This window comes from Somniosus microcephalus, chromosome 7 (assembly GCF_052327205.1).
Source record: "Somniosus microcephalus isolate GS21.2 chromosome 7, FLI_Smic_1.0, whole genome shotgun sequence".
Classification (NCBI taxonomy): Eukaryota; Metazoa; Chordata; class Chondrichthyes; order Squaliformes; family Somniosidae; genus Somniosus; species Somniosus microcephalus.
The window spans coordinates 84,293,178-84,307,385 of NC_140993.1; the positions used below are offsets into that span (position 1 = coordinate 84,293,178).

At 45.1% G+C, this 14,208-nt stretch overlaps 1 protein-coding gene across 1 annotated transcript in view; it reads right to left on the minus strand.

The window, feature by feature from the left end:
• Positions 1 to 14,208, minus strand: part of necab1 (N-terminal EF-hand calcium binding protein 1) — a 438,822-nt gene that overhangs the window by 226,672 nt on the left and 197,942 nt on the right. Inside the window, exon 5 of the mRNA XM_085992697.1 lies at positions 8,143 to 8,240. Coding sequence (XP_085848823.1) covers positions 8,143 to 8,240 — 98 coding nt within the window. The remainder of the gene's footprint in view (positions 1 to 8,142; positions 8,241 to 14,208) is intronic.

Genomic DNA, 14,208 nt, shown 5'->3' on the forward strand with positions numbered 1-14,208 from the left:
GGTGGTGGGCATTTGTTGTATATTCAGCGGGGCCCATGTGTTGTATATTCAGGGGGGCATGAGTTGTACATTCAGGGGGGGCATGTGTTGTATATTCAGGGGGGTATGTGTTTTATATTCAGGGGGGTATGTGTTGTATATTCAGGGGGGAATGTGTTGTATATTCAGGGGGTGCATGTGTTGTATATTCAGGGGGGCATGTGTTTTATATTCAGGCGGGGGCATGTGTTGTATATTCACGGGGGTGGCATGTGTTGTATATTCAGGGGGCCCATATGTAGTATATTCAGGGGGGACCAAGTGTTGTATATTTAGGTGGGCATGTGTTGTATATTCTGGGGGACCAAGTGTTGTATATTCGGGGGTGGTGGCATGTGTTGTATATTCTGGGGGTCATGTGTTGTATATTCAGGGGGCATAAGTTATGTATTCAGGGTGGGCATAAGTTGTATAATCAGGGGGGGCAAGTGTTGTATATTCAGGGGGCATAAGTTGTCTATTCAGGGGGGCATGAGTTGTATATTCAGGGGGGGCATGTGTTGCATATTCAGAGGGGGCATGTGTGGTATATTCAGGGGGCCCATATATAGTATATTCAGAGGGGGCATGTGTTGTACATTCAGAGGGGGGATGTGTTGTATATTCAGGGGGCCCATGTGTTGTATATTCTGGGGACCCATGTGTTGTATATTCAGGGGGGGCATGTGTTGTATATTCCGGGGGGCATGTGTTGTATATTCTGGGGGACATGTGTTGTATATTCAGGGGGGCATATGCTGTATATTCTGGGGGGCATGTGTTGTATATTCTGGGGGGCATGTGTTGTATATTCAGGGCAGCATGTGTTGTATATTCTGGGGGGCATGTGTTGTATATTCTGGGGGGCATGTGTTGTATATTCTGGGGGGCATGTGTTGTATATTCAGGGCAGCATGTGTTGTATATTCTGGGGGGCATGTGTTGTATATTCTGGGGGGCAAGTGTTGTATATTCTGGGGGGCATGTGTTGTATATTCAGGGGGGCATGTGTTGTATATTCTGAGGGGCATGTATTGTATATTCTGGGGGGCATGTGTTGTACATTCAGTGGGACATGTGTTGTATATTCGGGGGGGCATGTGTTTTATATTGAGGCGGGGGCATGTGTTGTATATTCAGCGGGCCCATGTGTTGTATATTCAGGGGTGTATGTGTTGTATATTCAGGGGGCCCATGTTTTGTATATTCAGGGGGGCATGTGTTGTATATTCAGGGGGGGCATGTGTTGTATATTCAGGGGGGCATGTGTTGTATATTCAGTGGGGCATGTGTTGTATATTCTGGGGGCATGTGTTGTAAATTCCGGGGGCCCACATGTTGTATATTCAGGGGGCATGTGTTGTATATTCAGGGGGCATGTGTTGTATATTCAGGGGAGCATGTGTTGTATATTCAGGGGGCCCATATGTTGTATATTCAGGGGGCCCACGTGTTGTATATTTAGGGGGCATGTGTTGTATATTCAGGGGGCCCACGTGTTGTATATTCAGGGGGGCCCACGTGTTGTATATTCAGGGGGGCCCACGTGTTGTATATTCAAGGGGGGCATGTGTTGTATATTCAGGGGGGCATGTGTTGTATATTCAGGGGGGTATGAGTTGTGTATTCAGGGGCGGCATGAGTTGTATATTCAGAGGGGGGCATGTGTTGTATATTCAGTGGGGCATGTGTCGTATATTCGGGGGGGCATGTGTTTTATATTCAGGCGGAGGCATGTGTTGTATATTCAGCGGGCCCATGTGTTGTATATTCAGGGGGTATGTGTTGTATACTCAGGGGGCCCATGTGTTTTATATTCAGGGGTGTATGTGTTGTATATTCAGGGGGCCCATGTTTTGTATATTCAGGGGGGCATGTGTTGTATATTCAGGGGGGCATGTGTTGTATATTCAGGGGGGCATGTGTTGTATATTCAGTGGGGCATGTGTTGTATATTTAGGGTGGGCATGTTTTGTATATTCAGGGGGGGCATGTGTTGTATATTCAGTGGGCATGTGTTGTATATTCTGGGGGGGCATGTGTTTTATATTCAGGTGGGGGCATGTGTTGTATATTCAGGGGGGCATGTGTTGTATATTCAGGGGGCATGTGTTGTATATTCAGGGGGGCATGTGTTGTATATTCTGGGGGGGCATGTTTTGTATATTCTGAGGGCGCATGTGTTTTATATTCAGGTGGGGGCATGTGTTGTATATTCAGCGGGGCCCATGTGTTGTATATTCTGGGGGCCCATTTGTTGTATATTCTGGGGGGCATGTGTTGTATATTCAGGGGGGACCAACTGTTGTATATTCAGGGGGCATGTGTTGTATATTCAGGGGAGCATGTGTTGTATATTCAGGGGGCCCACGTGTTGTATATTCAGGGGGCATGTGTTGCATATTCAGGGGGCATGTGTTGTATATTCAGGGGAGCATGTGTTGTATATTCAGGGGGCCCACGTGTTGTATATTCAGGGGGCATGTGTTGCATATTCAGGGGAGCATGTGTTGTATATTCAGGGGGCCCATGTGTTGTATATTCAGGGGGCCCACGTGTTGTATATTCAGGGGGCATGTGTTGTATATTCAGGGGGCCCACGTGTTGTATATTCAGGGGGGCCCACGTGTTGTATATTCAGGGGGGCCCACGTGTTGTATATTCAGGGGGGGCATGTGTTGTATATTCAGGGGGCATGTGTTGTATATTCAGGGGGCCCACGTGTTGTATATTCAGGGGGGCCCACGTGTTGTATATTCAGCGGGGCCCACGTGTTGTATATTCGGGGGGGCATGTGTTGTATATTCAGGGGGGCATGTGTTGTATATTCAGGGGGGCATGTGTTGTATATTCAGGGGGCCCATGTATTGTATATTAAGGGGGCCCATGTGTTGTATATTCAGGGGACCCATGTGTTATATATTCAGGGTGGGCATGTGTTGTATATTCAGGGGGCATGTGTTGTATATTCAGGGGGGACCATGTGTTGTATATTCAGGGGGCCCATATATTGTATATTCAGGGGGCCCATGTGTTGTATATTCAGGGGACCCATGTGTTATATATTCAAAGGGCCCATGTGTTGTATATTCAGTGGTGGCATGTGTTGTATATTCGGGGGGAGATGTGTTGTATATTCAGGAGGTCATGTGTTGTATATTCAGGGGGGTCGCATGTGTTTTATATTCGGGGGGGCCATGTGGTGTATATTCAGGGAGACCATGTGTTGTATATTCAGGGTGGCGTGTGTTTTATATTCAGGGTGGGCATGTGTTGTATATTCAATGGGGGCATGTGTTGTATATTCACGGAGGATCCATGTGTTGCATGTTTGTGGTGCGGTGTTCTATATTCAGTGGGGCACGTGTTGTATATTCAGGGTGCATGCGTTGTATATTCATGGAGAGCGGGGGAGTATGTGTTGTATATTCAGCGGGGTCATGTGTTTTATATTCAGGGGCCCACGATTTCTGTTATTCGGTGGGTGGGTGGTGGGGGGCAGGCTCTTTTCACTCTCCCTTCCTTCTACCCAACCCATACATTTCAATTTCCATCATTCTGACCTCCAGCCTTCAATTTTAACTTCATGTTTCAAAGTGCCTTCCTTCCTAATATGTGTTTTGTACTTCGACAAGTGTCATAAGAGAATACATAAAGTTTTCTCAGATTATTTTGCTGCAGGCAACCCTCCTCTTGGATAAAATATTAACAAAATTATATTCCTGTAAGTTACCAATTTCTTTGCGAGAAAAATAGATTCAACTAAAAACAAATTCTCCCTTAATTAAATTAAATCTGTACAAAGATATCATTAGCAGTCCCTGGCGAGCTCTTTATTAAAGTAGCAAAAATGTCCAAAACATTGCTCTGTGGAAATAGAAAACCCAGGACCAGAAAACCCAGGACCAGCTTCAAAGGATTATTCTCTGAGAACTCTTTAGGTGGCTATAGTTGACCTAATCCAAGGATGTATTATTTAACCCATTATTTAAATGTCTTGGTGTAAAGGCTTTGTTCAGAAGCAAAAGCCAAGGTCACATATTTTTGTATAAATTGAAAAAATGCTAACACGGGAGTTTGAACATTCCTCATAATCATTACCTACATAATTACCTAGCTATGGGTATGTTCTGTAATATATATATATAATATATATGCATATTCATTAGTTCATGTGTTGCACTCAAATCTCACTTCAACACTTTGAGCTAACATTCTTGGTAAAGAGGCACCTAATATTAGGGATTCATTGCCCTTTAGGAAATGTCCTATCATATACCAGCAAGTGACAGGTCTGAGGAGAAATATTTCTTTCACTGTTTTCAGAGTACAGATTCCTAAGATTTTAGATAATTAAAAAATTCTCATAGCTTGAATTATTTTTCAAGCTTAAATATGGAATATCTCAACTTTGTTTAAAAATGCTATATCTTCACCCTGGATAAACTATTCACACTCAGCTGGTACTGAGTTTAGGCAGCCTGCAGTGCATAACCTTTTTATATCGATTAATTTGGAGAGGTGAAGATATATACGTGGATCACTCCCGTGACTGGTCTGTAATGCTTACCTACATTTTATACATTTAAAATATTGTTTTGTTACGCAAGTTACTATATAAATACAAGTTGCTGTTGTTGTTATACATCCAATAGGTTTCCCACCATTAGAATAACACTCTCATCCATGTACTGGCAATATATAGATGCCGTGACTATCTTTCCGCACCTGTTGTGTGACTGTCAATGGTACATACAGTTGGGTGAGAATTAATTCTTATGCAACACTGTTCCTTGAATTCATCTCTCATTTTCCCTGGCCTTTCCAATTCTGTGGATTCTAATATATAGAGCTGGACTAGACCATCAATCCTGCTTGGTAGGGTACTAGATGGTGTGGTGGGCCATAACATTATCCTGCACTATCTATGATCATTTGGAGGTGGAAGCAACTTTAGAAAAATTAGCCTTCCTGGCTATTTTTCAGCCAATCAAATCTCAAACTTAGAAGATTGACTTAGTTTTACCATGGATACATTCACATCAATTTTTCGGCATCAATACTTGAAAGAGTATTCCCACAACCCCACAACACCCTGAGCAGTAAACTAGTCATCAGCACTTACAGGGTTAATAAAAAGTGTTTAACAGTTCCTACACTTATACATTAATATTTTAGGCTAAAGTGCAAAACACTAGGGGGGGGGGGAATTTGTGTTGCCGCAAAGCTAACCGAGTGAAATTGGTCTGGGGGGTATGGAGATAGGTGGCGCAGCGCTCACCTTCCATGCAACGCTGTCCTGGTGACATTGCTGGAGGGATCCGGGATGAAGTTTCTGTCCAGGACTGGCGTTGCGACTTCCCACAGCATCTGTGAGCGAAGCTGTGGAGCTCGCAAGGAATTGTGAGCAATAAAGAGGTCTGAGAATTAAAGGGGCCATGCACACTGAAGCAATACAAAATGAAATGCAGTGAATCAATACATTTTTCTGCCCTTCGGTGTTTTAAGAAATATTCAATATTTAAAAGAAGTTCCAAATGTGAATATGCAGCTGTTAAAGCTGAATTACTTTCCTAACCTCAACAAATGGGGAAACTGCCTCAGCACTAACACAAATGGCTCAGCAAGCCAGGGAAGGGGCCCACTGAGGGTCTCACATGCAGCACTCCAGAAATTGTACAGGGGGTCAACACTGCAAGAGCGGCCCTCTACCCACAGGGGCCAGGAGGCCCTCCAGAAAGAACGATGTGGGAGTACATCACCGAGGCTGTCACTGCCAGCAGTGTCACCCCCACCACCTGGCTCCAGTGCCCAAAGAAGCTTCATGACCTCAGACCACTGGTCAAGGTCAGTGAATGCATCTTCAAAAGCCGTCTCCTACCAACTGCACCACTAGCCTCACACACTGCTCAATGCACAACCCCCAGTCATTCACCTACCAACAATCTGCACCAATGATGAGGCACATCTCCCATTCCTAGCCTCACCTCACCCCCTTGGAGGAGATAGTGCAGGCCATTCTTGGCAGGGTCATTGTAGAGCTCTTGGCCAGCGGTGAGGCTGAAAGGATACAAGGTGCAGGTATCCTTGTACATTATCCTCCTTCTGGCATGCACCTCTTGCTTTCCCACCCTCCTGTCAGCACAACTCTGCCCTTGTGCTTGCCTCATTTCACACACCCAACAAATGCAGCCTGCCCAGCCAGTGGGTCAACAAGAAGAGGCAGCCTTCCCAGCCAGTGGGACTGTAGGCGGATGATTCCATCCCGGATATCCCAGCCACAAAGGGGCTGTCTGGAATGCATACTTCCGTCCGATTCTTCCTCTTCGGCATCTTCCTCTTCTCTCTGCAAGCAGATGCTGTAAATGTGAAATGACAGCATAAAATGCTGGAAATACTCAGTTGGTCAGACAGCATATTGACCTAAGATGTGAACTCTGCTTTTCTCTCCACGGATGTTGCGTGACCTGCTGAGTATTTGCATCATGTTCTGTCTTCTCAAAGGCCTTCATTTATCATCCGAGCCCTTGCAAGAGTCCAGCAGCACTCCCTGCACACTTAAAAAACTTTTCACATCTATTGCACCAAGCCACCACTTCAATAAAATCAACAACAAAAAAAGGTCCAAACCCTTAAATTCAAACTTACCTGAATGATGTGTGTGTCCCTTTAAGAGCTGCAGACATCGCCACTGTCAACCTGGTGTGCTTAGGACCCAGCGCTAGGGCCGAAGTTCACATTGGTGATGTTAAGTTGGCTTTGTACGCTGATTGATGTCACCACACCGCCATTTTTATCCCAAGGCATTGCCAGTTACCAGCAGCGCAAAGAGGGAGAGGAATATGGCGGCTGTCGCGGGACCTGCCACCAGCTGGTGAAAGAGCGGTGGCTGCCATTTTATCGCCATTTCATGGCGCTACGGAGTGGCAGTAAGTAAATGAATTTCTAGCCTTAGTGTTATATGTTAGTTTGTCTTTTTTAAATATGCCTGTAATTTATCTATCTATTATAATTTTTTGAAAGAAAGTAATATCCTGGCAACTAATACTGCCTTTATACTGGGAATATTGGTGCAGCCCTAGGAACGATTTGCAATAGTGTGGGCAGAGATTGACCAATAAAGGTGTATTTTCAGGTGAAATCTGGCAGGGGTGTACACACCACAAGGATGATTTTAACTTGAGGTGCCCACCACTCATCCCTTGCTACAGCCATGAGATCCAAACCATTTAGAGACCTGGGCCTCATTTAGATGCACTGCTGGTGAGTTGTAGGCGCCAAACCAGCATTCCAAGGTAACTTGTCATTTGTGAGGTCAGGAAATTGGTCAGTTTCCATGCTGAGCTAGCTGATTGTCAGAGCCTGGGGGAAGCGATTACAGGGAGGGGTCTTGGAATGAGCCAGCAGTGGCCAAAGTTTTCCTGGCCCCACAAAAATACAAGTTATTTTCCGTGCGGTCTCCAGCAGCTACCTTAAGGACCGCTGGGTAGGCCGTTCACAACTGATACGCTCCACCCATTTTTACTTCAAAATTGCAATTGAGGTCCTATGTATGTCATAGGAACCCAATTTGCATATTACAAGGGGCTTCCAGCCACCCAGCTTAGGACCTTACCCACGATGCAAGCAGCTTGAGTGCTTGCGTAAGTCGGGACAGTAAGTGACCCAGCACCATTTGTGGCTGTTACTGACCTGTTTACACTCGGCAAGCGCCCTTAAAATTGGCCCCCCCACAGGTTTATGATATAGAATCACTGCTTGGAGGTGATTTCGCAGCCATGACACTTTTTAAATTGAGGAAGCACCAGCAACATCACAGTATTGCAGTGTAGTAAAAATTACTGGAGCTTAAATTGCGAGAATAAACTTCCAGTGAGGAGTCTCACTCTATGGAGTGCAGACCAAAGAACTGGTTGTAGAGATTAGCGCACCCTAATCACAGTGCTTCTGATTGTATAGCCATCATTTTATAGCCATCATCAGCCCTAAATTGTATTGCAATTTTGGGACTATAATGCCACACTGGCCAAAATGGCATAAGATTTTGGATTTAAAAATCTTTTTAACCTATTTCACCAAATATCTTTAAATAATAAATATAAAATAATATGGAGTTGTACTCACTTTCTTTGTTTTGTCCATTGCCTTTAATATAGAAATATTCAAATCCTCCAGCGCTGCCAATACATTCTCATACTCTCCTAAGTGTTGAGAAAAGTACTCTGAAAAAAATGCATGGTTTTCATTTAGACAACGAGCCAGTACAGCACTGTAATCTTTCCAGCCTTCCATCTGTGTACAAAAGCCATTTGTTTCAGTTCTGTTCCCATTGCAAATTACTTTACAGACAGCAGAACACTTCTACCTCAAAATAAACCATACACTGCTGCTCAATCATTTTATAAAGGCATTTGCATTAGAAATATCCATGGTTCAATTTGTCCTGCTCTTTCTTTGAATTGTTTATATAAGTGTGAAAATGAATTGAGAAGACAGCATTGTTCAATCCAATTTCTTATATTTTTTTTAAAAATTCAGTAGCAATAAATGCATCCTTTTAGTTTTCTAAATGTGGTGGAATAAAAAGATGTTCTATTCCATACCCTTTGTCGATGCAATATATTTTAATCTTTTGCATTCAGCTACAGCAGAGAAATTGAGGACCATTTCAATCTGGTGACCGTATCATTAATATAGTTTACGAGGTGCTACTGTTACAAAAATAAGAACATACGAACAATGACAGACAGGTAAAGACCCCCTGCTCCATCGAGCCTGTCCCACACAATTGCGATACCTTGTGTATCACAATATATACACTGCACCCCACCCGAAACCATCTGACCTCCTAGGAGAGGTGAAAAACCAGTTTAAAAAACCCAGGCCAATTTGGGGGTAAAACATCTGGGAAATTGTTCTCTGACCCATTTAGGTGATTGAAACTAGTCCGGGAGGTCACTCTGGCCCTGAATTCCCTACAGTGCCAAACTTCTGTAAGAGGTGATCTCCGCCCCAGCCAGAAACAAATCCAGCTCTCGCTTGAAGGAATTCAGCGAATCAGCATCCACCGCATGAGGTGGCAGCCTGTTCCACTGATCCACTATTCTCTGGGAAAAGAACCACCTCCTGACATCTAACCTAGATCTGGCCTTATACAACTTAAATGTGTGACCCCTGGTCCTCCCTAGCCTATTTAATTGAAACAAACTGTTAACTGGAACACAATCTATTCCCTTCATTATCTTATAAACCTCAATCAGACCACCTCTAAGTCTATGCTTCTCTAAAGTGTAGAGTCCCAACTCTTTTCGCCTATCTTGATAACTAAGATGCTTTAAACTGGGAATTAGTCTAGTGGCCCTCTTCTGCACCCTTTCCAAAGCTTCACTATCACCCACCATGTGAGGAGACCAAAACTGGACACAGTATTCCAAGTGCGGCCTGACCAAGGTCTTGTACAAGGACAACATTGTATGCCTCGTCTTGTATTCAATTGTGCTATGGATACACTCCAACACTCTATTTGCTCCAGCTATCACTTCATGGCATTGCTCATGTATCTTTAAAGATGTATGCACAAGAATGCACAAATCTCTTTCTATCTCCACGTTCTCCTCCATCTGCTTTTCCCTAAAGGGTGTATAAATGTTGAGTATTTGCCCTGCCCACATCCATAACACTGTACTTATCCAACTTATACATCATTGGCCAGTCATGAGCACAATAAGAAAGCATGGAAAGGCATTTGGCCGAACAAGCCTATTGCTTCCACAAAGCACATACAATCCTCTCCACCATGAACTCAACCCAACTTCATTTAACACCTGAGGAAAGGCTCTGCAAGTTTCTTCCTGCCCTGCCTAAAGGTAAATCAGGCAAGGCTCTGGATACCGCGACGAGTTTTCATCCTGGATAGTATGTCATTGCTCTTATCCATAATTCACCTTTCCATTGTCCTCTTACCTATTTTAGAGTTTGTAGGTTCTACAATTTGTATCTGAATAGCTCTATTGATAGCATTTTCAAATATTGCCCCCCATTTAGATCTAGAGCTATTCATTAGCTGCTATTGGCCTGGATTTTGCGGTAAGAATAATGCTGATGCTATCAGCGCTCACCATTATTATGGAGTAAATTGGACAGCAACTTTTGGCGTCCGTACATGTGCAGTTAAATACGAAAACCTGGAAGTTGCTGTGCTCCTCCACAAGCTTTGCTACACCGGTACTTCGACATTGAAATACATGAAGGACATCAAGTTGTTGTACTTACCCACTATTTACCCACTAAACATGCTTTTTTAATTGAATTTTTAATGGCGTGCTAAGTCTTAATTACTACCTAACAACCTCTCTGGTCCTGAAAATATAATTTTATAAGTGTGGAGTCTCATTCCTTCAGAATTTAATTATTGTTGGAGATTTTTTCTTAAATTAAATCGTTATATTATGATCACTATTACCCAGATGTTCTCCAATTGCAACACACTCCACTTTCCCTACTTCATTGTCCAGAACTAGATCCAGCACTGTTTCCATCCTTGTTGGGCTAGGAACATACAAGAACATAAGAAATAGGAGCAGGAGTAGGTGATTCGGCCCTTCGAACCTGCTCCGCCATTCAATGAGATCATGGCTGATCTTCTGCCTCAATTCCATCCACCGGCCTTATCGCCATAGCCCTTGATGCCCTTACTAGTCAGAAATCTATCGACTTCTGTTTTGAATATACCCAATGACTGAGTCTCCACAGCCCTCTGGGGTAGAGAATTCCAAAGATTCACCACCCTCTGTGTGAAGAAATTTCTTCTCATTTCAGTCCTGAATAGCCTACCCTTTATCCTGAGGCTGTGGCCCCTGGTTCTAGACTCCCCAGCCAAGGAAAACATTCTCCCAGCATCCACCCCATCAAGCCCTGTAATAATTTTGTATGCTTCAATGAGATCCCCTCTCATTCTTCTGAATTCAAGAGAATACAGGCCTAGTTTACTCAATCTCTCCTGCCTCAAACGTGATTAAGAACATTCTCCTGTACACATTTTAGGAATTCTTCACCCTCCTTGCCCTTTACTCTGTTTTCCCTCCAGTCTATATTAGGGTAATTGAATACCCTTACTATTACTACTCTATTATTTTTATATTGCTCTGAAATTTGCCTACAGATTTGCTTCTCTATCTCCTTCTCACTATTTTGGGATCTATAGTAAACACCCAGCAATGCAACAGCTCATTTTCTGTTCCTTAACTCTAATCGGATTCAGTCTTTGAACCCTTTAGTATATTATCTCTTTGTAGAAATGTAATATTATCCTTAATCAATACTGCCACCAACTCCCTGGGGGAGAAATTGGGTATGTAGCGCCACCTATTAGCGCCTAAAGAGGGCAGTCAGTGGCTGTAGCGCCACTGTCCGCGCCTCCCGTGATATTCAGGGGGGGCGCTAATGGTGGCGTTAGCCTGTTGCGCTGCGCCGCCACCAATGACGTCATCGGTGTGCGCAGTGCCCCATTAGCGCCCCGATCGTGATATTTGGTAGCAAACGGCGCTGTAGCGCCATTTGCTACCCATGCCCGGTTCACGGGGCCTTGCTGTGCTGGCAGTGGCGCAAGTTAAGATGGAGGTGCGGGGCGGCTGCCTTTTCCGGTGGCCGCCTGCCAGCACCTCCGTCCCCGGCCTCCTGACGCCCCCCCGCCCCGCGGCATTGCCGGCTGTTTCCCGAGAGCCCGGCACTTCTCCTCGGTGCCAGGCTCTTTTGCCGGCACTCACGATCAGGGATCGCGCTGTTGCAGGCCCCTCCCCCTTAACAATGGGAGGAAGGCCTGCAGTACCGCAGCATGTGGCGCTGCGGCACGTTGCGCTGCGATATTCAGTTTCAGCACCCTAAGAGGGACACGGAGCACCTCGAGCCTTGCCCCGTCTCCCTCTAGGGGCGCTGAAACTGAATTTCTGACACTCGTTAATGCTCTGAACGCTGCGCAAAAATCAGCGCCCAGGCGAACTTGGCGCCACTTTGGCGCCTCAACCCAATTTCTAGGCCCCTGTCTTTTTTCTTTCTCTATCTTTCCTGAATACATTGGGGGAAAAATTCAGTATCGCCCCATTTGGGGCGCCGTTGTCGGCCGTGTGCAAAGTTCGGCGCCTGGCGCTAATTATCGCCTCTGACAGCAAATTTGGCTTTTATTGCCCCTGGAGGTGATTGGAGCGCTAAATCAGGCGCTTCACACCTGTCTTAAGGTGCAAACGCCGAGGAGTGAGGTGCTACCTCAGAGTGCTGGCGAAGCAAGGAAGGGCAAATCAAAATAAACCTGCAAAGTGCTGCTCAGTTCTCAAAACTCCTTCACACAGCATTGAATCTCTCCAGAAGTCTCTCTCTCTCTCTCTCAGACTGCGTGGTGCAAAAATGTCACGGACAAAAAAAGGCAGGAAGCGGTCGCCTTTAAATAGCGCTCCCCTAGTCCCTTTCTGACAGCATAACGCTCCCCTCAACCTGTAGTTGCTAGCGGCAGGTGGTAAGGCAGGGGGCGCCACTCAATATCCGGTCCGGGGTGCTAACGGGGTGTTGCGCACTCGAATGATGTCACAATCTGCCGGCACAGGACATTGTGGCGGAAGTGTTTAGCGCCGCTGCAAAATGTCTAGTTAATTTCGCGAGCGGCACAAACATCGCCGCGCCTGGCCTCTAGTTGCTTTGCACCCCAATTGGCGCCCTCTTAAGGTGCTAACGGGAGGCGCAAACAACTGAATTTTTCCCCCATTGTAACCAAGAATGTTTAGTTCCTATCCTTGCCCATGTTTAAGCTAAGTCTCCATTGTAGCCACTATATCATAATCCCATGTGGCAACTTGAGTCTGTAGCACATCAACCTTATTTGCAACACTCCTTGCATTAACACACATACATTCTAACACCATGCTAGCCTGCTTTGCTTTTTTCCACCATCTAATTCCTGCTTCTTCTGCACTATTCTTTGTTCTGTTGCTGTTTGTCCCTCCTAGTTTTCTTTGCACCTTGTCTCTCCTCTCTACTGCTGCTTCCTGGTGCCCCTCCCCCTGCCAAATTAGTTTAAATCCTCCCCCAGAGCACTACTTAACCTTGCCACAAGGAAATTGGTCCCAGCCCTGTTCAAGTGCAAATTGTCTGACTTGTACAAGTCCCTCCTGCCTCAGAACTGTTCCCAATGCCCCAGGAATCTGAAGCCCTCCTTCCTAGACCACTTCTCCAGCCACGCAATCACCTGCACTATTTTCCTGTTTATGTACTCACTAGCATGTGGCACTGGGAGTAATCCAGGGATTACCACCTTTGAGATCCTGTACTTTAATCTTTTTTGTAGCTCCTAAAACTTTGCCTGTAGGACCTCAATCCTTTTTCTACCTATGTCATTGGTTCCACCATGAAGCATGACTTTTGGCTGTTCTCCTTCCCCTCGCAGAATGTCCTGCACTAGTTCAGTGATATCCTTCATAATATCTACCCCATCCTCTTCTAACAGTATGATTTGACTTCAGCCTTGGGAGAACATGTTCTACTGCACCAATGGGACATTTCCATGAACCATTGTGCAGCACTATGATTCAATATACCAATGCTGTTCGAACTAGCCAAAAATTAATTGTGGATTCACTCCAGATCACTATGAAAGTTCATCTGACTTTGGGCCCTCACAGTAATCAGGAAATGGAGACTATTCACCCTATTCATCAGCACTGAATCAAATTCAAATTCCAAAAGCAAATGCACAGTTTTCTAATCCACCATCCACTTCATCAAAAATGAATTCCCTTTTGACCTCATCATCCACAGGTTCCAGAAATGAGTGTGCGGAGACTATAGAATTTACAGTGAACCTGATATCTTAGAGAACCTTTGGTAGAAGAAAAACTAAAATTACAAATGGGTGAGAGTTTTAAACAACCTAACTTGTAGTCACTGGATGAAAGCTCATAAATGTGATTTTAATGAATCTTCCCTGGAGTACGACCATCATTCAGGCATAAACAGAGTCATAGGGGTCAATTTTCTGGCAGCCGTCGGACGGCTTTTCATGCGGCCGGGGGCCGAAAATCGCCGAAAAAGCAGGTCGGGACCCCCCCGCCTGATTCCCCGCCCCGTCCGGCTTTCGGACCGCCGTTTCCCCGCGACCCGCTTCAGTCCCGGCCGCCACTGGCGGGACTGGTCGTCGGCACACTA